Here is a 27,485-nt window from a genome sequence, read left to right as displayed (position 1 = left end):
TTGTCAGGTTGGATGGTAAACGTTGGTGGACAGACATTTTTAGGTCTCTCCAGAGATGCTCAATTGGGTTTAAGTCAGGGCTCTGGATGGGCCATTCAAGAACAGTCACGGAGTTGTTGTGAAGCCACTCCTTCATTATTTTAACTGTGTGCTTAGGGTCATTGTTTTGTTGGAAGGTAAACCTTCGGCCCAGTCTGAGGTCCTGAGCACTCTGGAGAAGGTTTTTGTCCAGGATATCCCTGTACTTGGCCGCATTCATCTTTCCCTCGATTGCAACTAGTCGTCCTGTCCCTGCAGCTGAAAAACACCCCCACAGCATGATGCTGCCACCACCATGCTTCACTGTTGGGACTGTATTGGACAGGTGATGAGCAGTGCCTGGTTTTCTCCACACATACCGCTTAGAATTAAGGCCAAAATGTTCTATCTCGGTCTCATCAGACCAGAGAATCTTATTTCTCACCATCTCGTCAAACTCCATGCAGGCTTTCATTTGTCTTGCACTGAGGAGAGGCTTCCGTCGGGCCACTCTGCCATAAAGCCTTGACTGGTGGAGGGCTCCAGTGATGGTTGACTTTCTACAACTTTCTCCCATCTCCCAACTGCATCTCTGGAGCTCAGCCACAGTGATCTTTGGGTTCTTCTTTACCTCTCTCACCAAGGCTCTTCTCCCCTGATAGCTCAGTTTGGCCGGAGGGCCAGCTCTAGGAAGGGTTCTGGTCGTCCCAAACGTCTTCCATTTAAGAATTATGGAGGCCACTGTGCTCTTAGGAACCTTAAGTGCAGCAGAATTTTTTTTGGCCAGATCTGTGCCTTGCCACAATTCTGTCTCTGAGCTCTTCAGGCAGTTCCTTTGACCTCATGATTCTCATTTGCTCTGACATGCACTGTGAGCTGTAAGGTCTTATATAGACAGGTGTGTGGCTTTCCTAATCAAGTCCAATCAGTATAATCAAACACAGCTGGACTCAAATGAAGGTGTAGAACCATCTCAAGGATGATCAGAAGAAATGGACAGCATATGAGTGTCACAACAGAGGGTCTGAATACTTAGGATCATGTGATATTTCAGTTTTTCTTTTTTAATAAATCTGCAAAAAAGTCAACAATTCTGTGTTTTCTGTCAATATGGGGTGCTGTGTGTACATTAATGAGGGAAAAAAATGAACAAATGATTTTAGCAAATGGCTGCAATATAACAAAAAGTGAAAAATGTAAGGGGGTCTGAATACTTTCTGTACCTTCTGTATTACATAGGAACACCAGTGAAAAAAAATCAACTGATCACCTGTCAAAATATACACGGTTACTTTTTCCAAAGCTTGAAGATTTTTATTTTACAGACCACACTACACAGCACAACATTGCAAGAGACCAAAAGATCTGATTTCAGTGTCTCCTGTCGTCCTCTTCCATCAGCTGGCTATCCACCAGGCTATCCTCGTCACTGTCCTGCTCCTCTTTTTGAAGGCTTCTGGACAAAAGGAAATCCTTAGGAGTGATGTCATCGTCCTTCATCCATTTAGATTTCCGTTTCTTTTTCTCTATGAGTTTCTGCTTCCTGATATCTGCCAGTGTGTCCAGCTGCTCTTGTGTTAGTCCTCCTACAGCAGGACTCTGTGTGAGAGAGTCTCTCACCCCCTTCTCTCGTTTATAAGCTTCGATCTGTTTGTGCAGAGCGTCGTGATCGATGCCAAACAAAACGGGTCTTTTCTTGTCTCCAGATTCTATCGGCTGCAATTTGGTCCTTTGGAAGGTCGAAGCAATGAGAAATGCATCCATTCATTCAAAACAAATATTAGGTTTTATTAAAACTAAATTCTTCTTACCCCATATCACTGATGGATAAATGTATGTTGTTTTCATCTGGACCAAAATCTGCTTTCTTGAGAAGGTTTTCAATCTGATTGAGGATTTAACAATAACACACACACATATTAGTTATTTCATCTACAAAATTCATGCACCGCTAATTTTGCTGTAAAATATGAATATTAATTTCTTATATTATTATTAATATGTGATCAGTTACCTCAGTGACCGCAGCATATTGTTTATCTCTGATGAAAACCACAGGAGGAACACTACCAAGGATTTGGTGAGAGATGAGAAGATGACTGAAAAACATAATAAAACATGATAAAATTCCCTTCAACTTGTTAAAACAAAAGTAAAATAGACTATGAAAAAGACATACCGTATGCGAGGAGCACATTTGTCTAAAGCCTGCTGAATTTGGCTGTCTTGCTCAGCCGACAGACTTGTCTTCCAGTATATTCGACATGCAGAGAAATCTGGTGGTATTGAAACCTTACATGGACAAGGAGATGCATTGCTTAGGGTGGTACTGAAATCAACATTTGCATTGTTTCTTTTGTGTTCCAAAAGAAAGTCATACAGGTTTAGAATGACATGAGGGTGAGTAAATGACGTAAGAACGTTCCTTTTTGTGTAAATTATATAATTAATGATGGCACGAAAGTTAGAAGGAAGAGCACATCCTACTTTGGAAATCTGTACATTGTAGGCACTGATCTCTGAGTTGACCTCATAGGAGCTCAGCAAGTCTGTCACTGCTTTGTAGATGATGTTGTTCAGAGTCCTCACACGAACACTGTCCTCTTTATTTCGCTTTGATGGTTTCAGAAAGCCAGGCTGACCAATAGCTGTGGCCTGGATGGGTAAAGTGCAAAAAAACATGTATGGAATGGTAGAGTTCATGTTTAGTCATTCTCACACAGCTTTATTGTTCACATTAACAATATTTTAAAAGAGTGTAGAACACTGAACACGAAAATACATTTAAATGTTCATTTTAGTCATTGAAAAAATATTTGGAAGAATTCGTACCTGTAGAGGAGATTCATACCATTGTTTTTTCCTGTAAAGAACGATAATGTAACTCATGCACGTTCACAGAGAGAATTGGCATAACTTTGTATTTATCAATTATACAAAACACACTCACTTCTTTTTAGCCAGCATCTTCATCAACTTATTGCCTCCAGAAAGACGAGTTGAACTATATATGCTTCTTTCGTTAAGCATAACAGACCAGGACAAGCGCTGTGTCTCAGGTTGTGCTGTCGATTTACAGATTATGCTCGTTATTGCAGTATATCGACTGAATGCGCATTCTTTATAGCACATAACTCTCTTGACAGCCAGCATGATCACTGGTTTGGTTTATCCCTGGCTTTCACTCACTCAGCATCGACTACATTTGTCTGAAGGCGAAGGGTGAAGTAATTCATCCAGATGGAGTCGATCGACGACGCTGATAGATTGCGTTTATGACGTCAATTTGTAGTCCAACCCGAAAGGCAACTGTGCCACTTTTTCAGCGGCTTTGGTTCTGGAAGTGTTTTTTTAATTTTTTTAATCCTTGATTTGAGTTATACATGCCATGAAGCAAATCAACGAGCTATGAGGTGAAACACACAACATCCTAAACTTATATTTGAACAAAAGACAATATTTGGGTGAGGTGGGGATTTCTCTGCAAAATCATGGGTAATGTAGTGCTTCACTAGGAATTCCATTGATTGTTTGATTATCCCACATTATTTTATTTTTTTTAAGCTTCAATAAAAGCATATACCATTGATTAACAAACAGTAGGTCTTGTATTAAGTTTCAAAAACACTTCTCCTATGGATAAAATGAATGGGATTTTTACTTCCATAACCCAACAGTTGAAATCTATTCGCTGTGGTTCCCTCAGTAGTTTCTCATGAGTATTTTATGTTTTTCGAATATGAATTTTGAAGCATGTTTTAATAATTTAAGTATTTGTTTACAAACTACAATGGTTGTCTGATTCCTCAAGCATTTACATTCACATCCATGTGAGTTTTTAGATAGTAAAAAATGACCATGTGTAATATACAGTATGTCATATGTAGCAATAATTGACAACTTAAATATATAAAACACCAACAAATTAATAACATCAGGAAAATCATACTTGTTAAAAGAATTTTATGTTGAGTAAACCACACATCTGTAATATTTAGTCACGTTTATTCCAAGAGGAAAATACAACTGCAAACTTTAAATAGGACACGGAGGCACTTGTCTTTTTTCACATGTCTGAAATGATTACAGTATATTATATGAAAAAAAAAAAACATGAAAACACCATAAAGTGTCGTCTTTCAGTGATACAGTTATGAAATGCTGCCTAAATTTGCCAGTTAGTAATAATAATTAACCAAGCTTTCATTTTCTTTACAGTTCTAATATAAAATGTTAAATGCCAAACTATTTCACTAGACATCCCCAAAAGTATAGTACAATTGTCCCAAAAAAAGTATGACTTTAATATAAAAGATGGGAAACTGAGTGTTTTTTCTTGCAATAAAGATATGTAATAAAAAACTTTTTTAACATCATCATCATCATATGAACTATATACAACAAAAATACGAAAATGTCGAGTGTAGAGTCTTTTCAGCATTGCTGCAGGTTCCCCTTTTTCCATAGACTAATGCCAAGAGGCAAACCATCTTATAAATCCACTAATTTTAAATAAACATTTTGCAATGGTTTACATCCTAGTGTGAACATGCTGTATACAAACAGAATTGATCAAACAAACATGTTTAGCCATTTTTACAGAGGCTGTACCTCTGGAATGAAGAGGTCATGTTCCATTTCATTCACTTCCTCTTTTTTAACAGTAACCTCTTGGATGAAGAGGTCATGTCCCATTTCATTCATGTCATCATTTTCTTTTTTAATAGTTACCTCTTGCATGAAGAGGTCATGTCCCATTTCATTCATGTCATCATTTTCCTTTTTAATAGTTACCTCTTGCATGAAGAGATCATGTTTCATTTCACTCACGTCCTCTATTTTAACAGTTACCTCTGGAACAAGGCCATCATGCGTCCCCACGTTCGCATCCTTTTTTTTAACAGGCGTTACCTCGGGAATGAAGAGGTTGTGCTTCACCTTGTTCACTTCAATCATTTTGAACCCGAGACGTACACAAACCCTCTTCTTCTGAATTGCTTTCAAGCACTTGGTGAGCTTGCTGTTAAAGTGAGCCTTCACGTCAGCCTTGTTTATCCACAAACGGGAAGCGAGCAGTTCGATTTCGGTCTTCGTCACGTATGGCTTTCTGTGGAAGTACTGCGAAAGAAAGTCTTTTCTGTCCTCAAACGATGTCCTCTCCATCCCCATTGGTTCCAAGACGAGTTCAACTGGAGTTTCAGGGACTTCTACCTTTGGAACTTTGGAGTTCCTTCTCCTGTTCTTCGGAGTGGTTACTTCTTTCTTTGGCTTGGCAAGTTCAAGACCCCCCTGAAAAGCCACGTCTGAAGAACCGGCCATCTGAACAGAAGTACATAAATCACCATCAAGGTGTTCCGTTGTATCTGGATTTAGCTGCCTCTCTGCTTCCTTGACCGCTTTTGGAGCACAACGACACCGCTGCACATGAATGGAGATGGTTTTCGGTGTCGATTTCTCGGCGTACACCCCAAAACAATATATGCATTTGTAAGCAGGTGTTTTTAGTATTGCATGAATGGTGGGAACGATGTGGTGTTTTGTTTGAAGATGGAGCTCGTAGTCTTCAGAGTTCTGAAGCTTTACTTGACAAAATGGGCAGGCGGTAGGTGCCACCTTCAACGCCGTTGCGTATTCTGCCTTGTCTGGATACATTTTTATGTATAGCTTATCTTGAGTGCTGGTGACCAGTGCAAGGTTAAGCTCGCGGTTGTCGAGAAGATCTTTGGGAACATCGGTGTTCAGATTAAAAGTGTTGAACATGAGGTTGCCCTCATCGTCACAGTCGAGATTGAAATGTTCTTTTATGAAATGCCGGTTTTCCTTGATTCTCAGACTGTGCTCTTTATTGGTGTGCTCCATGATCTGCTTGAAGGAGTAGAACATCTGAGGGCAGAACAGACACTTCAAGCCATGCAACAAATGCTGGAAAATCCCCTGCTCTGTCAGTAAAATCTTGCACCTCAGGCACTTGACAGTGTGATCGTCATGTTTCTTCAAAAACGGTGCGAGCACAGCTAGCTCATTTGGTGCTGAATTTCTATTTATCGCCCTCTGAACTGTAGGCATGAGACCTGCTGGCACCACCGCTGAATTTGAAGGCTGGCTGATCTGGTTTTGCGTCAATACCACTTGAGCGGGACCACCGTGGACGGGAACGGTGACTTGAAAGGGTGCTAGAGTGTATGTCGGAACGCCGTTGACTTTGTTGCCTGTGGGAATGAGACGCACAGACTGCGAAGCTATGAGAGGAGCTCTGGGAACTGACTGGTTCAGCTGAAGACCTTGAGTAACAAGAAATGGTGGACGTACACCCATTTCGCCTGGGAGGTTGACCTGGACGCCAGGCGGAAGCAGTACCTGCTGTGCTTGCTGGGTCTGAGGCAGCCTGGGAATGGACATAGTGATGGGTACCGTCTGGGCTGCACTTTGCGGCATGTTTGGCATCACCATATTACCTGGAGAGGTAGGCAAAACTTGCGGCATCCCGCCGGGGGACTGCTGATGCTGGGCATTCTGAAGCGCAGCCACAGTCGTGCCTGACAGTAAAGCTTGCGTTTGCGGGGACAGAAACATCTGCCCTGCACCAGGCGAGCAAAACAAAGCTGTCGTGTTGCTTGGGCCTGCCAGAAGAACCGTACCGTTTCCGTTTGTTTGTTGCATCTGCTGCGGCATGTAATTCGGTCTTGCAAGTAACGTGACCTGCTGCATCGCTTTTGGAGCAAGGCTCAGCAGATTCTGCAATCCGGCCATTTGATTCATGCAGTCTTTTTCGATTATACAAGGCATTATTTGCCAGTGCAGGTCCTTGTGCTTCTCTGAACTTAAAATGTGATAAAGTAAATGTTCAATGGTCTCTGCTGGCAGTTTGCACACTTTGCAATGATATTTCATTGACGCGCCATCGCGTATCTGCACACCTCCAGCCTTTTGCGTACTGTCCGACCCAAGCCCGAAGAAGCGATCCAGCATCGTAGCATAGTGATTTACCAAAACGTGTTTCTTCATCACGTATAGTAAAGAGTCATGATAGCCGCAGGTTGCGCATGTGTATCTGTCATCGGCGGCATCAGCTGACACTGTAACTGACACAGTTTTCTGTGCGTGAGCCAAAGAATGGCTGGGGTTGCTTTGGAGAGGTATACGATGGGCTTTTGATGGCAGCATGTGGAAAAACTGAATGTGTTGCTCTGTGATTTTCGGAGAGCTGACAAATGGGCAGTAGGGGCACATTAACAAACAGGCCATTTCCAGATCTTTCCAGTGACAGCGATGGATGTGACTTCTGAATGTGGGTACTGACCGGCTGGAGTACCAACACAGACTGCAGCACAGAGCTTGGCTCCTGTATGGATACTGAAGGACAAAAGTAATATCATGATTAATATGGCTTGAAATTATGTTCACAAACAGTGTGTACAGAGTAAAAATATTTGTTCCACTCAAACTGAAAAGTTTAACTGATACCTTAAATTATTTATGTGGTGCCAAACATATTTAAAAAGATGGAAACAAATATGTTATAACATCACAAACAATCTTTTTTTTTTTTTTTTTTTACAGTGCAGAACAGATCACCTTTTTTTTCTTTTTTCCAACATGACCATCAGTGAAATCATCCCATTCTGTGTTGTCAAAACTTGCATCACCAGCATCAAAACATTTATATGTCTGTTGGAAACAAAGAAAATTTCATTAGCAGACATAATGATAAAAGAAGAAATGTCAGTATCAGTAAAATAAAGACAACACAGTTAAAAATAAAATAGTTTTACATGCTACAAGTGAATTTAGGCAACTGAGAGTATAAAAGACTGATTATTGATTATTAAAAATTAACTTTACATTTGCTGTCATCTACAAATCATCTCATTTAGATGTAAAAATAGGCATACATGAGCATGCAGAATTAAATATTCAATACAGATCGACTGATCAACTTCTTAAAAAATCAGCTGATAATCAATAGATTATCCATTTTGTTTTTTAACTCGTTCTTCTGGTGAAACACCAGACTCTCTGGTGACATATGCCGGACTTCTCCAATCAGTTTTCTCCATTTTCTCCTTTTTTACAATCAACTGCAAGCTTGCATTCAGATCTGCCTCCATCCAATCAACAACAGATGGACAGAACCATAGAAGTCCTGTCCTACTTTTTTTTTTCTTTTTCAATAATTAATTTCACTTGGATGTATGTCACAATACGGAAGAAATTAGCTATTGCTTCTTCCGTTACATTCCAACTTTGACAGTAATTTCTGAAAAGGTCAATGTTTTTGTAAATGTCTTTGTTTTATCTTATTCTTTTGCAGTTTGTAAGGTTCTTTGAAATAACAAACATGATTTGGTGAAGTGAGTGACACTGAACTGTAATGCAGCAAAAACCTATAATGCAGTTAACGAATAATCAACATCAGAACATCAGTGAGCCAATCAAAATCAGGCATTCAACAGAGCCTTAGAATAATCAGAACATAATTACTACAATAATCTACCTCCATTAAATCTTGGCACTGCTGCATCCCGATGTCACACAAAATACTTTTGACTCGTTTCCTTGGTCGTCTGAGTTTAGTCAGGTTCTTCACTGGAATTTGATACATTTTGATGATCCTATAAATGAAAACAGAAATAACACGAAATGTTTCTGAATACCCTGTTAAATCAATGCATGCATTGCTCTTTCAAACGCCAAATTCAATCCGTTTATTTTGCGTCAATCTAATGCAGATTAAAGAGACCTCTAAATTAACCTAAATTATTGAGGCCTATAACATAGTTATAATAAATTTAGCTAGTTGTAACCATGTACCTAGCAAGGTCTGTGTTTCAAACCAGTCTCGAACATGTCATTATAATTGTTTGAAGGAGTCGTGCCTTTTAAGTAGTACGGAAGAAAGACCTATACATGTCATTCATAATCCGAACTGTATTTTAAGGTCTATTATAAACCTGTGTCTACCTTTAATAATCTGACACAGAGCTGCGATTGAGTGGATGGATGTCTGCGTGCGTCCGTTTTCTTCCGGCGTCACTGGAAGGCGCGCAGTATGGAATCGGCTACTTCATCGTATGAAGCATCCAGGTTGCGCTCAATCCGTGTTCCTTATTGCAGTGATGATTGTCTGGTGAAATATGAACCGAGCGCAGGATTGCCCACTTTTGATTATATCTCACTAAAACATCACCCCACTCCTGCTGAAAAACATGGCGCACAGGAAGACGGGAAGTGACGTTTTCTGATTTACATATTGCATAGTGCAGAACCACCAATGGGAGAATGGTGGGCTGATCTTACAAAGTTGATCAATGTGATGGCCATTGGTTATTGGAATTAACCATAAGACCATGGCTGTGAGTGATGTTGACACACCTGTGGTACATCACCTTCAGAGATGCTTTTATGGGGAGATGGAGTGATGGATTGAAGTATGACATTATGATAAATGATGAGAAAGAAATGGGAGTGTTGCTTGCTGTCTATAATATGCAGTGGATACCTGTTGCAGTAGCTATAGGTGGTCTCTTGCGTCAGTGCTGATGTCACCGCAGCAAGTCAGTTTAGTTTAAAACTTTTTACATCCATGTACCAGGAACATATCACTAAAGGGCCCGGGGACAATTTTTTTATGGGTATCTCCATTGGGCCCAGTGAATCCATGATACAGGACCTATATGGGCCCCCTGTCATCACATTTCCTGAGACATTCCTTTAGTTTGAGAATAAAAGAAAAAACACAAAACTTTATACTCATGTATGCCAAAAAATTACTTTCACTGTTGTGAGTTTTACTGAATCCTTGTCAATGCTACCATGTTACTTAATAAATGCATGTAATAACTTTATTTTTTAAGTTTATTGAATACTGGAAAATGTTTGTGGGGATCTTGTGTAGAAGTCAGCAGCTGTCAACCTGTAGCTCTCGCCTCCTCCTCCTCCTCCTCCTCCTGGGAAAATTAAGGTTGCTCCTGAAAAAAATCTAGTGAGGCCAGCAGGGGGAGCTCATCCTGTGATCTGTGTGGGTCCCAGAGCCCCAATACAATGATAATGCTATACTGTAAAAAGGAACAGAGATGTTAAGTCAAACACTGAGATTTTTGTTTGTTTGTTTACTTAATAAAGTTATGAACTAACTAAAATGTTAATAGCAATTAACTGTAAGTAGTGTTAGTTTAAGGGGGACCTATTATGCCCTTTTTCTAAGATATAATATAAGTCTCCGGTGTCCTCAGAATGTGTTTTTCTGCTCAAAATATCCCATAGATCATGTATTATGTTGTAAATGCCCATTTTTAGTGGAAGGAAAAACATGCTGTTTTCGTGCATGTATCTTTAAATGCAAATTAGCTGCTGCTCCCACCCCGCTTCCCAGAAGAGGAATGGAGCCTATAGTATCTCAGATACTCTGTCAAAAACGGAAATATCTGTTTGGTTCTGATTATCATCTCTATCGCGGTCATGCACACGTGACATTGTAGTTCATCATCATGAAAGTTTTATTATCTGCTCGTGTTTTAAAGCCATATCAGTCTAAACTTCTGATATCTGGTTTTCTAAGCACACACATCTGAAGCACGCGCACAGAAAGCTGGCTATAAGCGCATCCTGTGAGTATTATGCTAAGTTCTCTTTCATGTGTTATTGCGCTTAAAGGGGCTCTATGTAGGAATTACGCCCAGTGGTCGAAATAGGTACTGCAGCCCAAATTCAAAATATTGTTTGCCCCGCCCACCTCGTTCAAAGACGCGGGTTGCCAGCTTGAGGACACGCAACTAGAGCGAGCGCAATTCACAATGAAAGCTGAGGAGACTTGCTGCATTCACACGGGGCGCGTTAACGCTTCTCATTTACTTTGAATAAGTGACATCACGCGTTGCCGAACTGAATTGTGGGTTCCGTCGCGTCGCTTCACTCGCGTTGCAAGCGGCAGAAGTTGAAGATTTCTCAACTTTTCAAATGCCAACGCAGGTGTCATCCAATCAGATCGCCCTATGTAAATACCCTAGAGCAGTTGCTAGCCAATTGCGTTTGTGCAACACCGGAAAGTAATGTGATTGGCTTATCACTATAACGGCCGCGTCAACACAAGCTTAAGACACTCCCTCTGTCAAGCGTTGACGCCCCGTGTGAATGCAGCGTCAGTTGATGAGTTGATTTATCTTTGTTTTAATATGCTGTCGTTCATAGAGATTTTTAGACGGATGCAGAGGCTTTTTAGGTCAGGTAGAATCTGCAATTCTCTGACCCAGTTTGTTTGCTAGTTTCCATGGCTGTAATACGCTGTGTTTTCTGCCAACTGGCAACCTGTGATGTCGAAATACTATTGGATAAACTGGTAGCACATGGTTTTGCACAGACCAAAACAAAGACAGACATTCCGACACGGAATGCACATTTCAAAGTTTTTCTGAGAAACAAGTAGGTGAACTTAGCATGTTTCCTAAATATCTGCAAACATATTGGGGAATTTTTATGCTTTATTAAAGTAAAAATCGTACATATAGCCCCTTTAAACTATCAAATACGCACAAGGTTATGTCAAAAACACACCAAGTTCACAAACACAGTCTGTTATGTCTGTGAATGTAAACAGCAGGTAAAGAAAACACATGTAACATCTTTAATAAGAATACATTTATTACTTTAATGCTGCTGTTAAATGCTTTGGTGATAAACATGGCAGACTGTGTACAGCTCACCCAGGGCGGGGTCTATGCTAATAGGGCAGAGTCCGTCAGCAGTTGTGGGCGGGGCCTATGCATTTGTGATGTCACAAAAGCTACATTCTCAAATGGCTTGTTCTGAGACACTGCTTATGATTGATGGGGATTTAAAAAAAAAAAAAAGAGTGATTGGTTTTTTACCATTATAGGGTGGTTGCGTAAACACTGCTGACACACATTTATGTTCAAACGCCATGTTAAAGTGAATTTTGCATAATATGACCAAAACATTTGGTTACCAACATTTTTCAAAATATCTTCTTTTATGTTCTACAGAAGAAAGAAAATCATACAGGTTTGGAAAGACATAAAGGTGAGTCTAAGATGACAGAATTTTCATTTTTATGGTGAATTATTCGTTTTTTAAAACATTTTTTATGATGTATAACAAAAACTATACTTTGACATATAGAATCTATAGTAACCTTAAAAGCTATCAGTAAAAACTTGCAAGACCTGTAAGTAATGCATGCACATGACATGCAAAAGAATTCTATGTACACAAAGTAATTTCAAAGTTTAAAATGGGTGGTGTCATTTCAGAAGGCTTATCTTTTACAAAATCACAACAATTCCATCTTCCTCCATTGCCCCCTGGGGCAACAGTAAATGGCGACTCAGATCCACATGCCACGTGTTTAGAATGTCATGGGTACTGTAGCTTTCCTGTCTGATGGCCGGATTAAACCCATAATGCTGCTTGGCTCTCAGATTCCTGTGAAGAGGGAGTCTGTGGTCAGTGTGAGCTGTATAGGTCAGGCAAGGCTGAGAGTGATAGGACGCTGCCGAAATGAGCGAGTCGGGCCGTCTGGCAGAAATTTGGGGCCTGTAGGAAGTATTAACATGTGGCTGAGAAGAACGAGAGGCGGTTGAAGCACCAAACTGCCGGGGCAGGTGTTTGATGGGGCTCTCGAAAACCACATCTGCATCCTCTTCGCTCTCAGAGCCAGTACCTAAACCATAAGCTTTCATTATCATAGGTAACCCTGGGTAGCTTACAGAGTCCATACTATCAAAATAGTGTCCTGAGCTTGAGGAACTGCAGCTTTTCCGCCTTATGTTGTTATGCTGGTTTGCAGGTTTCACTGTGATGATGAGGTTGTGGCTGTTGGCAATCATCATGTCGGTTACCTGATCCAAAGTCTTCCCCATAACATCAATACCATTCACTTCCAGGACCTGATCATTAATGGCTAGCAGTCCCGTGCACTCTGCCAGTCCACCAGGTACTATGCGGGAAATAAATATTCCTGGAACCTTTTCCAGACCGTAAGGAGTAACCCTGACTGTAGTACCATCACGAATGTAAAAGCCCAGAGGTCTGTCCGAGCCCTGGCGATACAGACGCACTCTTCGGTGGCATTCTGGTATGATGTCCACGTCAATGATGGAAGAAACAGGACGGAAGTTCTGTGGCATGCTAATCTGAAAGGTTGGTTTTCTGTGGCTGACAGGTTTCTTTCGCTTTGTTGCATCATCAGCACCTGCGTTATCCTGATCAGCTTCCTCTGTAAAACAGTGTGGGATGTAAGTTGAGTAAAGTTCTAAAATTATGAAATCACAGACTCAGATGATCTGATTATATCAGAACTTTCTGATCACAGAATGGATCTGAAACGTCATTTATAAAGACATAATTTATACTGTGGAAAAATAATATTATAAATAAGTGTAAAATATTTAGTTCTATTACATTACCTCACTATAGTACTGCACTGTTGGATGTATTATTTATTGAAAGGTGCCCTAGAACCAGTTTTTACAAGATGTAATATAAGTCTAAGGTGTCCCCTGAATGTGTCTGTGAAGTTTCAGCTCAAAATACCCCATAGATTTTTTTTAATTAATTTTTTTAACTACCTATTTTGGGGCATCATTAACTATGCACTGATTCAGGCTGCGGCCCCTTTAAATCACGCACTCCCTGAACCCCCCCCCCCATTTACAAAGTTCACACAGTTAATATAACCCTCAAATGGATCTTTACAAGATGTTCGTCATGCATGCTGCATGCATGCGTCGGATCATGTGAGTATAGTATTTATTTGGGTGTTTATATTTGATTCTGAACGAGTTTGATAGTGCTCCATGGCTAAAGCTAACATTACACACTGCTGGAGAGATTTATAAAGAATGAATATGTTTATGCATTATACAGACTGCAAATGTTTAAAAGTGAAAATAGCGACGGCTCTTGTCTCTGTGAATACAGTAAGAAACTATGGTAACTTTAACCACATTTAACAGTACATTAGCAACATGCTAACGAAACATTTAGAAAGACAATTTACAAATATCACTAAAAATATCATGTTATCATGGATCATGTCAGTTATTATCGCTCCATCTGCCATTTTTCGCTATTGTCCTTGCTTGCTTACCTAGTCTGATGATTCAGCTGTGCACAGATCCAGATGTTAATACTGGCTGCCCTTTTCTAATGCCTTGAACATGGGCTGGCATATGCAAATATTGGGGTCATACATATTAATGATCCCGACTGCTACATAACAGTCGGTGTAATGTTGAGATTTGCCTGTTCTTCTGAGGTCTTTTAAACAAATGAGATTTACACAAGAAGGAGGAAACAATGGTGTTTGAGACTCACTGTATGTCATTTCCATGTACTGAACTCTTGTTATTCAACTATGCCAAGGTAAATTAAATTTTTGAATCTAGGGCACCTTTAAATCTATTTTTATCTATTTAATTCTATTTTATTGTTTATTTTTTAAAATTATTTTATTTTTAAGTAATCAATTTTCAATGTCCAGTAATCAATCAAACAAATGTCCAGATGAAGTAAACATCATTTAATAATCTCCCTATAAGAAAAATATCATTCATTTTTTCTTCACTAAATTTAGCACTTTATTACATTATTTATTATTTTCTATATTTTTTAATTTATGTATTTATCATACTTCCTATTTGTTTATATATATTATTACATAAATGTATAACCATAATTATTTCCAAATTACTCTGTAACTTCTAAAAACTCTGGTAGAGATCACATGAACTAAAACGGAAAGCAAAAAGATAATCTATCTGGCAAACAAACACACCACATGGGAATACAGGGCAATTATACTCAAGTACATGATTCTCAACTAGATAAATTCCTTCTTTTTCTTCCCTTTTCTATTCCTTCTTCTTCAAGAAGATCAAAAAGAAAACTAAATAAAATGCCTTGATTGAAGGCCTTAAGGTCTTAAAATTATGTTTTCCATAGAATTAAATATCTTATCTACATGCAGAAAAGAAATCTTCAATAAGAACTAAACACAATTTATATCCTTCTTATGTGTTTGGAAAATAGTGCCCTGTTACATACATTACATTATGTTATTTTTGTTGTGAGGTGAGATGGGTGGACCAGAGAATGAAGGAAATTAAAGATATATCATGAGCTTCTTCCCTTCCTGTACCTTGTAGCTGAATGAAGATACGCAGTAAAGATTGTGTGGAGGTCAAAGCTTTGCAAAAGTTGTCATCATTATTGATAGGCAACAGCTCTCCTTGGACATCCGCATAGCTGATTAGGACATCCATTTGCCATAGGTGATGCAAACGCACAATAAGCCTGTAGAAGTCTTTATACCTGCCAGGCTCCCAACGATCCAGGGAAAACCTCCTGAATTCTGCACCAAACTGTAGAGAGAAAAGCACATGAATGAAATTGCATGAAAACACTGTAGGCTACTGAACACATAATATACAGGGTTTCTCTTTTATGTTCTACTGGACAAAATCCAGTTAATTTTTGATATAAGATTTGTAATCTTACAAATCTTTGTGAGCTTCAGAAGCAGTGAGTGACCTGTGACTGTATTCAATCAGCTGAAACAATGGACATATTTTCGAAGTGAGCCATTTCTGGATATTGTGTAGGTTTGGATTGTTTAAGTCTTTGTTTGCAAAGGTACTTCCCCTCAGTCTAATAATACTAAAAAAAAAAAAGAGAGCGTCGTACCACAGAGATACATACATGTAAGATATGTTACAATAATTCTTTGAATGAATTTCAAATATGAATGACGAATAAGTAATTCCAAAAATGCACTTCAATAAAATATCATGAAAGAAAAGCATATCGCCGACATCAAAGAAACTATATTGCAATATAATAACTGACAGATGCAGAATATAGATCAGTTATCAGAATAAAAGTAGCCTATTCGACAACTTACTTTACTTTTTACCTCGAGGACCGAACAGCTGCGCAGAGACTGAGACTTTCGAAGTGCCCGGTTCATGGTGTCCGATGAGCGGTAACTGCCCCACTATTCGAAAACCACTCAGGTTTTGTTTAGCTCAGCATGACAAAATACGACGTTCGCATCACGGAAAACGCGTAAAGCAGGATGAATGTCTTGGCAAAATACGATACAACATGGAAACAACGGCATCATTTCCAATTCTAAGTAGTCCAATTCTAAATATATGTAATAAAGTCAAACCAAAAATTATTCAGACATGAATGTGAGGATAGCAAAATAAAGTAAACAGTGACATATTATACCCAAAAATTCTTCATACAGTGGACTACCAGTAAAATTGATAAAAATATGGAACCAAAAATTATTCAGACACTTTGACCTGACCATGTTTTGCTTAAGTGTTAGCATAATTAAGATTATTTTTTCTGACACAGTTTAACTCTGAGATCTTGTCATATTTTATTACCATTTTTTAAAACTATAGTGAATAAACTGTATTATTGAATGAAATGTTCAAGGTGTCTGAATAAATTTTGGTTTGACTGTATATATTTGTGTGTGTGAACTGTATATACTGTATAGAGAGACTCTAAATGAAAGCATGAAAGCTAGGATAATATCCTAAAATGTAATCTGCATATAAAAGAAACAATAAAATAAGTCTTCTGAAAATAAAAAAGTATGCAAAGACACCATACGTTACACTATTGCAAAGTTTATTTTTGAGTAATTATTTCTTCGCATCAGGATGATCACAGTTGTGAGACAGACTTTGTTGGAGGGAAATATATTACTTTATACTGTGCTATTCAATTTAACAAACAATTTAATATTCTATGTGGAATTAACATATTAAGTATCCATGTAACATTTAAAAGGTGGCTCATATGCACACACACAAATCACAAAACAATCACATCTACTATACATTGTACTGTCTAGTTTTAAAATATGATGATTTCCATCTCCATTAGTATTTTCTATGTTTTGCTGGTTAAAAACAAAACAGGGACAGATGGCTCTGTGATCTGGCACTATGCCTTGACCTCATCAGGGATCTGGCCTCCAGTTAGAGCGGCCAAGGCATTGGTCACCATCCTCTCCACCATGATCTGAGACGTCTCCTTTGTGTGGGTTCCTACATGAGGCAGGACAATGACATTTGGGATGGCCAGCAGGGGATGATCCCTGTACATAACAAAGAATCATATCATTTATACAGTGGTGTGTTTAATGCAGGAAAAAAACATTGCAATTTTTACAATCCTAAATATTGGGTCTTGAGTAAGTGCAATTAAACGAAAGAGTACTAAGCAAAGCAAACCTGGGCAATGGTTCGGGATACGTAACATCTAAAGCAGCAGCTCGTATCATTTTCTTTTGGAGAGCTTCCACTAAAGCATCTTGGTCTACTACCAAGCCTATGAGAAAAAAGTCGTTTTCAAACAAGACTGTTTCCCTTTAATTAGATTGCTTTGTTCCAGCCTATTACATTACCTCTGCTGATGTTGATAAGGGTGCTATTGGGTTTCATCATGGCAAACTCTTTGGCACCAATCAGTTTGTGCGTCTGAGGGGACAGATTGACCACCACCATGACAAAGTCTGACCTCTGTAGCAGCTCCTTCATGCTTGCACAATATGTGGCCCCAACTGCTCTTTCTTCACTCTCAGGCCTGAGCATATAAAACACTGTGAAATTATATTTAAGGGATGCAAAACTCAGTTCCTGGAGGGCCCTGAAAATTTTAGCTTCAACTCTAACTATACGCACTTGATCCAACTAGTCAAGTTCTTCAGGCTTATTTGAAAACTACAGGTATGTGTTTTGGAGGAGGGCTGGAACTAAACTCTGCAGGACTGTGGCCCACCTGGAACTGAGTTTTGCACCTCATATTTAAGGCAATCTAATGTGAAATCATGAAGCCTTGTATATACAAGCATTATAATGAAATATTCTCCCAATCATAGAGTAAATATGTAACCTAGCTGAAGGGCGCCATTGTAATTTCACACTTTATATCGAGAGGAATTAATGCCGTGGGGCAACACAGTTTAAGATCAAAAGTTGCAGCAGGCATTGGTGTCACATGATCCTTCAGAAATTATTTTAATAAGCTGATTTGGTTATCAAGAAGCATTTTTTGTATTATTATTATCAATGTTGAGAACAGTTGTGCTGCTTAATATGTTTGTGAACACCGTGATCATTTTTTTTTCAGGATTCTTTAATGAATATAAAGTTCAAAAGAGAAACAATTATTTGAAAAAGAAATATTTTGTAACGTTATAAATGCATTCACTGTCATGTTTTGTATTAATGTAATGCATCCTTGCTGAATAATAGTATTAATATCTTTGAAACAAGAAACCTTACTGACCCCAAACTTTAACACAGTAGTGTAAATCAGTGACTTTTTAAAATGTTTTAAAGCAATGACTAACCACTTTATGTTCAAATGGACAGAAACAGACATTTGAAAAAAGAGAATTGAGCTTACTAATTATTCAAGCTGGTAAGAAATTATTTAGTGAAAGAGGGAGCATTTCAAAGTCCAACAGATTCACCTTCGATTCCTATTGTGGTAAAGGATTTTCATCTCAAACCCTTGAGCTCTTTTGGCGATTTTGTATCCTATTCTACCCATGCCGATGATGCCCAGGGTGGCCCCGCTAACATCAGTGCCCAGAGAAGACTCTGGAAAATCATCAGATTCCCGGAACTTGGAAAAATTGTGCCCTGCAGAGAAAAAAAAAATATCCCAATAGACTCAGTGAACAATATGACAAACCAGGAATTAAGTATATAAAAGGAAACTACACATCTCACCCTCAACAATCTTTCTTGCAGATGCCAACATCAAACTCATGCCAATATCTGCAGTGGCGTTATCCACCACATGAGGAGTGTTGGTAACTTTGACTCCAAAGCTATTTATCAGAGGAATATCAAGGTGGTCTACTCCTACCCCACCATTAACAACAGCTTTGAGGTTAGGCAAAGACTGTAACAGGTTTTGGTCAACTTTAAGAGCTGCACCCCACACAAACAGTGCCTGAATTTTGTCAGCGAAGTCTTCTTTCCTCTGTACAAACCTCTCATATGGGATAATAGTGAAGTGTTTCTCGATACAAGGTTCAAAACACTTGTAGATGCCTCCAGGTGCTCCAAGTGTTGTAGCTAATATGCAAGGTTTCTCCATAACCTGTGAGAAAATTAGCTAACACTAGCATACTGGGCTATGTAAACAAAATTACAGACTAACGCGTTCATTTTTAAAAGTCTTATATGAAACATTATACTTTCTCACCACTTGTGTGACAATCGATCGCAGTCTGAATGCTCCCCGGATGATTGTCATGTGCAACATTGTATTTTGTATTCCAGACATGGTTAATCAAGTACCGATTAAGACCAAAGGTAGGATCCTGTAAATCATTATTATGTACCGCCTCTCAGTTTAAAAAAAATAGACGATCGCCAAAAAGGGAAACCTACTTAAACCTTTTAAAATCATCTGTTTTCATGTTTCATCATCGGGGGATTTAATAGTTGCTAGACACAAAAATAACCAGAAGGGGGCGTTAAAAGCCCATTTAACGAATTTATCAGCTCTGGCCCATTTCTGTCACAAGATTAAGTTCATGTGTAGCTGTTTGATGGACATGTGGTGCGTGTTTTTACTTGTACACAATATTATTTCCAGATTTGATTTCCTATTAATTGTATAATTTCCTTTGCTCACAAAAACTTTAATGAAGGACCCCTGCTTCGCTTTGTCAACAATGGTATTTTGGTTTAAAGTTTATTGTTGTACGCCTGTTTCATATTAGATTTATTAACAAGCCCACTATAAATATCAAATCTTATCATATATATAGTCAAAATCTCTCTCTCTCATTCACAAATTCTTAGAATGCAGTTTCAAAACACTATAACTCTAATGCGCTGATGATGAACCAACCATGTGAAGGGTGAATTTGCTAAAATATGAAAATTTGAAGGCCATAAATTATATGTTAAAGGCGTTGACGGTACTGGGGGCCATTGCATTAATTCCAGAACAGTTAGTAGATGGCTATTAATGGCTGCAGCAGAGCTCCAGCTTTCCCGTGGCCTCCATCTGTTCGAAAATCCATGTGTAGAGGTTCAGCGTTATCAACAACAAAATATTTCCGCATACTGAAACTCTAGAAAGTAAATATGTTTTCATTTCCACTATACAGGAAACTAAACTTCTTTCTGAGCTATTATGTATTGTCTCAACAAATAAAGTGCGTAATATTGTTAATTTATTTACAAGGCATTTTAGGATCGGCTACTGTAATACAATAATGCCCGGTGGATTCATGCTGAACACCGCCAGTCCATCTGCTACACTTGAAGATATGCCACATTAAATGTCCATATCTGAGTAACCTCTCATATGTGTGTATAGGGCAAACTATTAGTTATTGATGACAGTCGATAAATCATCCAAAGAAACTAGACATTCGTAATACCTTGTTATTTCAAAACATTCCTTTAACATCTGACCAACCCCTTCAAGCATATGTGGATCTACTAAAGCAGAACAATCACTGCAGACTTGAATTGTGTCCTTTCTTTGTAATAAAAACTACTTCCTTGAGAGTTTGCTTGGTTTGGCAATCAACCAAAAATCTTTTCTGCTGAGCACTTCTCTTCAAAGTCTAGTGCTTCACAATTAGCCTACATCTCTGACTCTGCCCCAGGGACAGGCATGTTTTAAAGTGATGAACTGATTCCACTGACAGCAGGGTGGCCCATTATTTTGGCATTCATAGTCTACTTAAAACCCTATTTTTTAGAACTAAATGAGAGAAAATACGGGACAGGCTCTTGTTTTGCAGCCTGTGATTTAACAAAACTAAGGGTAGAACAATTTTCCTTTTTTCGAACTCAGTGGACAAGAAAATTTAAATAGCCATCAGCCATATGCTCGAGAATATCAGTGTATCCTCATGAATTTAATGACAGCTATCTCACTTGATAGTCCAGAAGTATGACATTTTAAAATATATAACGCATCTTTTACACACATTTTTTTTTCTCTAGTGGTTCTTTGTCGTTTAATCATTTAACCAAAACCGTTACCAACTTCTTGCAGTTTACTTTTCCTGTCTTTGGCATTTACAACTCTGGCCAAAAGTCTCTGGTGCAATGAAATGGGCACTTGTGCTGTGATATGCCCCTGATACCTCTTGAGGTTATTTTTAACACTGTTCCAATTAAAGAGGCCTATCTGCCCTCAGGCTCAGGCTGAATGATAATGTTCATCCTGATAGAAAGACAAAGAACAGACTTCAGCAGATATTCAGACTCACAATCACAGGAAGATCCCATCTTACACTTTTTTCAGCAAAAAAAAAAAAGAGAGAGAGAGAGATTTAGTTAAGAAAATATGATTCTAAAACCAAAGAAAGGGATATGGAAAAAACAATATACAGCCAAAACTGAAACTCATTAACAGCCTATACAGTTTTCTAAGCATTATGTATGGTTGGGGGGTAATGCATTCATTTACAAGTAATGCGATTTATGTAATCAAATTACTTTTTTGTAACACATTACTTTTAAAGTAACTTTTAAAATACTTTTAAAACAACACACTGTACATTTGCCAAAAATTGAAGTTTTTTTGTTATTATAAAGCAAACAAGCAAGCCTAGCCCAGGTGAGGAAAAGGTAACGCGAAAGTAACGTCACATTACTTTCCATAAAAAGTAACTAAATAACTCAATTAGTTACTTTTTAAGGGAGTAAGGTGATGTATAATGCATTACTTTTAAAAGTAAAACACACACACACATACAGTCAAACCAAAATTTATTCAGACACCTTGAACATTTCATTCATTATTAGTTTATCCAATATAGTTGTAAAAAATGGTAATAAAATATGACAAGATCTCAGAGTTAAACTATGTCAGAAAAAAGTCAGATTACACTTAAGCAAAACATGGCAGGTCAAAGTGTCTGAATAATTTGGTCCCAAATTTTTAGTAATTTTACTGGTAGTCCACTGTATGAACAATTTTTGGGTATAATATGTCACTGTTTACTTTATTTTGTTATATCTATTTAATTATATCTAGTGTCTGAATAATTTTTGGTTTGACTGTGTATATACCAAAATAATATTTGTATAAAAGTGTCCTCTAAATGAATTTACGTAAATGTAAATATAACAGAATACGATGCATTACTTTGATTTTCACAGCAGTTCTCCCTGTTGTCTAATTCAAATGAATGACACTCATAACACTTCATACTGTAATAGGGAAAAATACCCCATCAGTTTTATCCCCATATACTGGGATTGCTGATCAGGGTTTATTTTTAGAAATAATCCCTGGATTATCACAGAGAGGGGTTTGCTATAATCCTTAAAGACTCCTTGATTTCACCAACATTGGCATAGTACAATGCATTCTGGGCTGCGGGTTTCTAGCAATTGCTGATATTTACCTATTTGAAAAAATGTATTGGGGAAGTGCTCATAAACCATATAGGTTTTAATGGGAATTGTAAGGAATTTATATTCTGTAGGTTCATTATTCACAATTTGTGAATAATGCTACTGGTTAGAAATCATTTGTAACACTAAAGTGACACTTCTTACAAGCAAATTTCAATCTGTCAGTCATTGCATTTTAAATCTCAACCAAGGCACATGAAACTGATTATTGTTAAAAAAAATGTATTGTTTACAATCTAGTGACATTGCTCTAATGTTGTTTATGATAGTGTGACTCACCTAAGCTTCATGACAATTCTAATAACAAGTAAAGGACTCTTAAACTGTTTATTTTGTCTGCACATGGAACCATACGGGCTGAAAAGCAATATCCTTTTTGTTTGTCTTTTTTATGCATCTTTGTTTTTCTGCACCTTCTAACAATAACTCAGTCAGAAAATATTTCGTGATATTTATTCAGAGAGCTAAAAGAAGTTAAGAAAAATGCTAAAAGGTTCGTGTCCTGTTTCAAATGAACCGCTAAACGTGCTGAGGGTGAATGATAGGACGGAGCCTCCTATGAAAGACGCCACTAGGTCGCATTAACATCGGTGCCATTGAGTTCACACAATATGAGGGAGCACAGCGGCAGCCAAAACCCAACTCCAGATTTTTCAAATTGGTCTGTTTGACTGTTTTGCACCCGCATAATGTAACAGTAAACGACATATTACAACCTACGAGAATGGAAGCCAGAAGCTGGCTTTTATTTTGACTGCAAGAATGTGGTGCGGGGAGCCCTGACAATACGCCGTTTAGCTTTCAAATGGAAGATTGGCTACTCCGGCTCATTTCGGTGGATATGTTGTCTTTGTTTTTTTACACAGACCCTTTTTAATCGCCATGGATCTTCAGATTTGGATTCTTTTACTTCTTTCGCGTCTTGAGCTGTGAAAAGAAGACAGGCTACGCCGATTGACCGGGATACAACATTCTCTGCCTACCTCGACATTTTGCTACCAGGGATTTAAATAATCACGTGCTACAACAACGAAAAGATTTTTTTTTAATAATCAGAATTGATGTGGCCGTCTGACCTTTAATGAATTCAGTCTGGAGGGCAAAATGAGTAGGGAAAGGCCGAAGAGAAATATCATTCAAAAGAAATTTGTAAGTGCAAATTTGACATTTAATTCGCTGCGTGACCATCGAATTCAGTGGCAGCTGCCTTGTAATTTGCATTAATCACATCGCTGTTGTCCCCTTGTGTTATGTTATCGTCAGGTCTGGTGACAGAATTAGGTCAGATGTTATAAACCACCAGTCTATGAACCATCTTCTGTTTGATTTGGAGGTTACGGACAGACTGGCCGATGTGAATCGTGCTGTTGACCCAAATAATGCATTGGGCTTTTGAAGTGTACCTTGTTAGATTTCGCATTTCCGGTGTCTGTGACATGTTGCTATGTTGATTTCCACTTGCAATTTTGTCATATAGTAGCTCCAGTCGATGTAAACGACCGTCTCGCGACACTAGCGTGGTCAGTTTGTGGTCGTGTGTGTGTTTGCGGTCATCATTCTGTGAGAGTGTCTGTGTGTAGGTGGGTTTTTCAATGTCACAAGAACTTAGCTTGTCAAATCGTGTGCAGATGCTTGTATTGTGGTAAGGGCTGAGGTAGTTTACAGCCGGTCTCTGACCTCCTACTGGTTAGATGGTGTAAGCAGACTGACCTCTTTATTGCTAAGATAGCCTATATGTTAACTGTGCCTCCTACCCATTCTGCTGTCACTTTATCAGATGTGTCTTGTCCAGTCTATTAATTGATCAAACTAATCCCTGAGTGAGTGAGGGTTTTTTTTTTTTTTTTTTTTTGGCCCATCATCTGTGTGAACCTCATCCTGACCAGGATTGTTAACAAAAATGTTACTTGAAATAAACGTAATTCATAGTAGTGAAATGTGGTCCACATGCCATTTTAATGAACATTTTAAAGAAATAAGCATCACCATTTTATAGGTTTGCATTAATTTTAACCTATTAATATTATTAATTGTTGTTTGATTTGTATTTTTAAGAATAGATGAGAAATTATTTTAAAATTAGGCTACCTCATATATCCTGTTTTTTCAAGACATTGGGAATCCTGGTTCTTCAAAGAAAAACAGCTTCTGAAGTGATGAGTTAAAGGTGCAATATGTAATAATTTTGCAGTAAAATATACAAAAACCACTATGCCAGTGTTATATATTTTGGTCACTTGAGTACTTACAACATCCCAGATGTTTGCAACTATTTGTAAATCGTGAGAAAATTGCAATTTTAACCAAGTCTCCGGGACGTGTGAGGAGTCGCCTGTCAATTGCGTCATACCCGCGTTCCCTTGCTTTCCTCGGTTTTTATTTTGTAGAAACCATGGAAACACCAAAGACGATGGAACAACTGTTTTGATACATTTATAGACAGAAAGTTAATTATTATTATATAGCTCAACACGTTTAGTCTTATTGTTTAAATCAAATTTTTTAGATTTTTTTTGCGAGTACCATACTTTACTATGCCTCAGAGAAAAACACAATTTTTTCAAGTAGCTAACATAGCATATCAGATGCAGCTTTATTTTTAGTAACAATAATTCAGCATTTTCTCCATCATACAATACGTTTTAAAATGAATTGCATTCCATTTATCAACACAAGCCACCCAACATTTATTAATATGATATTCTAAAATCGATCTAGTTTACTGCAGTGTGCAACAAGTGTCTCACGGCAGCCGCCGAGTAAACGCACAGAGTAACGCTATAAACATCATTTTCAACACACTCAAATGTATCTAATATGATAAACAGAGCTGCGTTACCTCATACTCATGACCTGAATAGCAGAAGCAGCGCCAGCGACTGTGGCACAATAATAAAAGTTATGCTGCCTGCGGTGTGTGTTGCGCAATCGCTCCAGTGGCCTTGTTCAGCTCCCACAACACTCAGTCCTGCTCTGCTTTATACTACAGTAACATTAATAATCGCATCCATGTACATGATTTGTTCGAGAGTCCTATCCCAATTCTTTTCCACCGACTGTTGAGATGAAGACCATATGTCCCAAGATTCCGTGCTTAAACTTGGCGTCATCAAGCTACACCTTTGTTTTGAATAGACCTCAAGCGGACAGAAAATATTACATAGTGCACCTTTAAATTAAGAAATATGATTTTTAGTTGCTTTGGCCTATTTTAATGCTTCTTTTGCCTTGTTTTGAATAATTTAAGTAACCTCGAGGCCCCCTTGGAAGCTTGCTGAGGCCCCCTAGTGTGCCCTGGACCCCTGGTTAGAAACCACTGGTCTACCCTTTGAATATAACCTTATCTGGGTAACATTATAATGCATCTTCTCCATATGAAAACTGCAGGACAAAATGGCTGCAGGACAAAATCTTGATGCATTTCTAGATTTAAAAGCAGATTCAAGCAAAAAAGAAAGAAAGAAAAGAAATGTATGTACAAAAAAATTCGGTTATTCTCAGAGGGTTGCTATTTCATTCAGTTGCGGTCTGATGTCTTTGTTTACATTGATGTTTAATTGCCACATGGTTTGAAGTACAAGCTCTGAACATCCAGTTTGGTTGTATGAGGCTGGGAATGATCCGTTTAAAGATGATCGCTTCTTTGTATGGGGCTCTCTGCCTTGGCTTTAGTTGGTATTCGCTGTAATTCATTGCAATCCAGTGGATCAAATACAGCTGTCGCTTAGATGTTTAGACATGTGAAGGCACAAGCACGAACACACTTTTAACACTTCATGCTTACTGAAATCCATTAGGGTTCAATATGAAGGTAATTCTGTAAACATGCTAAAAACCTAGACTGTTTTTGAAAACGCAAGGCTATGAATATAAATAGCATGTTGTGCACATTGAAACTGAGAATGTTGTACATTCTTTCTCCTCTCTTGCCAAACCGGATATGGTCGGTTAGTAAATCTACACAGGGATCAAGAGATTTTTAATCAGGACGGCATGAATCAGCAACAGAATTGATATGTCACTTTCCATTGTAAACCAGGCTGTATTTACACAGTAACTCTGTGACAGTTCCCATTATGCGATCAGATCTCGTTCTTTCTGTTTAAGAATATTACACAATGCCATTCAGGATTAGGCGAGGTTACAACACACATTATTACTGTGGATTATTGTAACATTACTGAAGTGTAGTGTAAATGAACAGGCTGTGGAAATGAGGAAGGCTGTAAGAAATCGTGTTTCACGCTTTCTCCCAAGCACCATATGTGAAAACAAATCTATTTAATGTGACAACAGAGCAGAAATTGGCAGATATATATCGCTCTGTGTTTACAGTGAGCACAGGCTTGCCTCACATGCCAGAGATGGCCATCTAAACTGGAAGCTCTTGTGTCCCACACATTTTCTTTGGCCTCAGCAGTCAGAGATATTTGATAGCTCCTTCAGACTCATCCTTGGCATCAGTTTGCTTCACACAGTAATGGAGAACTAAAGCCCATGCTATCCTGTTTAGGTTAGCGCTACATTGATAAACACTAGATAGACTAATTCATTTCAGGTGTTCACTTTTTTTTCACTTTTTTATCTAAAAAATGTTGACTCTTATTGCAAATCTTGAATAACTAGTTTAGTGGGGCATCGTCACTGATAAGAAGCCAAAAATTGTATGTGTAATCCTAAATAAGGGTGATTATTATCTGATTTAAATCATTCTCGTTTTTAAACATTTGTTCCTCATCCCTGTAACTGACAGAGACAAAATGAGGTTTTAATTCGTCACGGTCTGGTTTTACTTCAGCGACTGGATTGCTTTTTATGTCTCAGTGCAGTTTTGGTCTTTGTTCATATGATATATATGATTGCTAATGTGGTTTGAAATATAGGGCCTAAGGAAATACGTAGTAACACTTTATATTACAATGTTCATTTTACTGTGTATTTACATAATTAATGAATTCTACTAATGAACTACATGAACTTGCTCTGTAATTATTTTGTAGATCTGATTGTTATTATATTAAT

General features: G+C 38.2%; 5 protein-coding genes across 7 annotated transcripts in view; 1 reads left to right on the top strand and 4 right to left on the bottom strand.

Annotated features, from left to right (window-relative positions):
- Nucleotides 1-1,327: 1,327 nt before the first annotated feature.
- rbfa (ribosome binding factor A) lies at nucleotides 1,328-3,222 on the bottom strand. The gene is made up of 7 exons (XM_067395295.1): nucleotides 2,969-3,222; nucleotides 2,851-2,881; nucleotides 2,506-2,673; nucleotides 2,198-2,310; nucleotides 2,033-2,117; nucleotides 1,830-1,903; nucleotides 1,328-1,747 (listed from the first exon to the last, which is right to left on the bottom strand). Exons 1-7 carry the CDS (start codon nucleotides 3,169-3,171, stop codon nucleotides 1,390-1,392), a joined length of 1,032 nt encoding a protein of 343 aa, XP_067251396.1. The 5' UTR covers nucleotides 3,172-3,222; the 3' UTR covers nucleotides 1,328-1,389.
- A 799-nt stretch (nucleotides 3,223-4,021) lies between these two features.
- Nucleotides 4,022-9,222, bottom strand: adnp2a (ADNP homeobox 2a). The gene is made up of 4 exons (XM_067395281.1): nucleotides 8,980-9,222; nucleotides 8,513-8,630; nucleotides 7,594-7,686; nucleotides 4,022-7,371 (listed from the first exon to the last, which is right to left on the bottom strand). Exons 2-4 carry the CDS (start codon nucleotides 8,618-8,620, stop codon nucleotides 4,615-4,617), a joined length of 2,958 nt encoding a protein of 985 aa, XP_067251382.1. The 5' UTR covers nucleotides 8,621-8,630; nucleotides 8,980-9,222; the 3' UTR covers nucleotides 4,022-4,614.
- Nucleotides 9,223-12,296: 3,074 nt separating this feature from the next.
- pard6ga (par-6 family cell polarity regulator gamma a) lies at nucleotides 12,297-16,000 on the bottom strand. The gene is made up of 3 exons (XM_067395266.1): nucleotides 15,935-16,000; nucleotides 15,173-15,395; nucleotides 12,297-13,249 (listed from the first exon to the last, which is right to left on the bottom strand). The coding sequence occupies exons 1-3, from the start codon at nucleotides 15,998-16,000 to the stop codon at nucleotides 12,297-12,299; spliced, it is 1,242 nt and encodes a 413-aa protein (XP_067251367.1).
- A 672-nt stretch (nucleotides 16,001-16,672) lies between these two features.
- On the bottom strand, nucleotides 16,673-19,338 carry zgc:136493 (uncharacterized protein LOC692276 homolog). The gene is made up of 6 exons (XM_067395253.1): nucleotides 19,276-19,338; nucleotides 18,795-19,170; nucleotides 18,533-18,704; nucleotides 17,462-17,640; nucleotides 17,289-17,385; nucleotides 16,673-17,152 (listed from the first exon to the last, which is right to left on the bottom strand). Exons 1-6 carry the CDS (start codon nucleotides 19,333-19,335, stop codon nucleotides 16,999-17,001), a joined length of 1,038 nt encoding a protein of 345 aa, XP_067251354.1. The 5' UTR covers nucleotides 19,336-19,338; the 3' UTR covers nucleotides 16,673-16,998.
- Nucleotides 19,339-23,089: 3,751 nt separating this feature from the next.
- Nucleotides 23,090-27,485, top strand: part of jarid2a (jumonji and AT-rich interaction domain containing 2a) — a 51,748-nt gene continuing 47,352 nt past the window's right edge. For all 3 annotated transcript variants that reach the window (XM_067408869.1, XM_067408858.1, XM_067408848.1), the window contains exon 1: nucleotides 23,090-23,612. In XM_067408869.1, coding sequence (XP_067264970.1) covers nucleotides 23,568-23,612 — 45 coding nt within the window. In that variant the 5' untranslated portion in view covers nucleotides 23,090-23,567. The remainder of the gene's footprint in view (nucleotides 23,613-27,485) is intronic.

Source organism: Chanodichthys erythropterus, chromosome 2 (assembly GCF_024489055.1).
Source record: "Chanodichthys erythropterus isolate Z2021 chromosome 2, ASM2448905v1, whole genome shotgun sequence".
Lineage (NCBI taxonomy): Eukaryota > Metazoa > Chordata > Actinopteri > Cypriniformes > Xenocyprididae > Chanodichthys > Chanodichthys erythropterus.
Note: the sequence above shows the minus strand (reverse complement) of the source record. Positions and strands in the feature narration are given on the sequence as shown.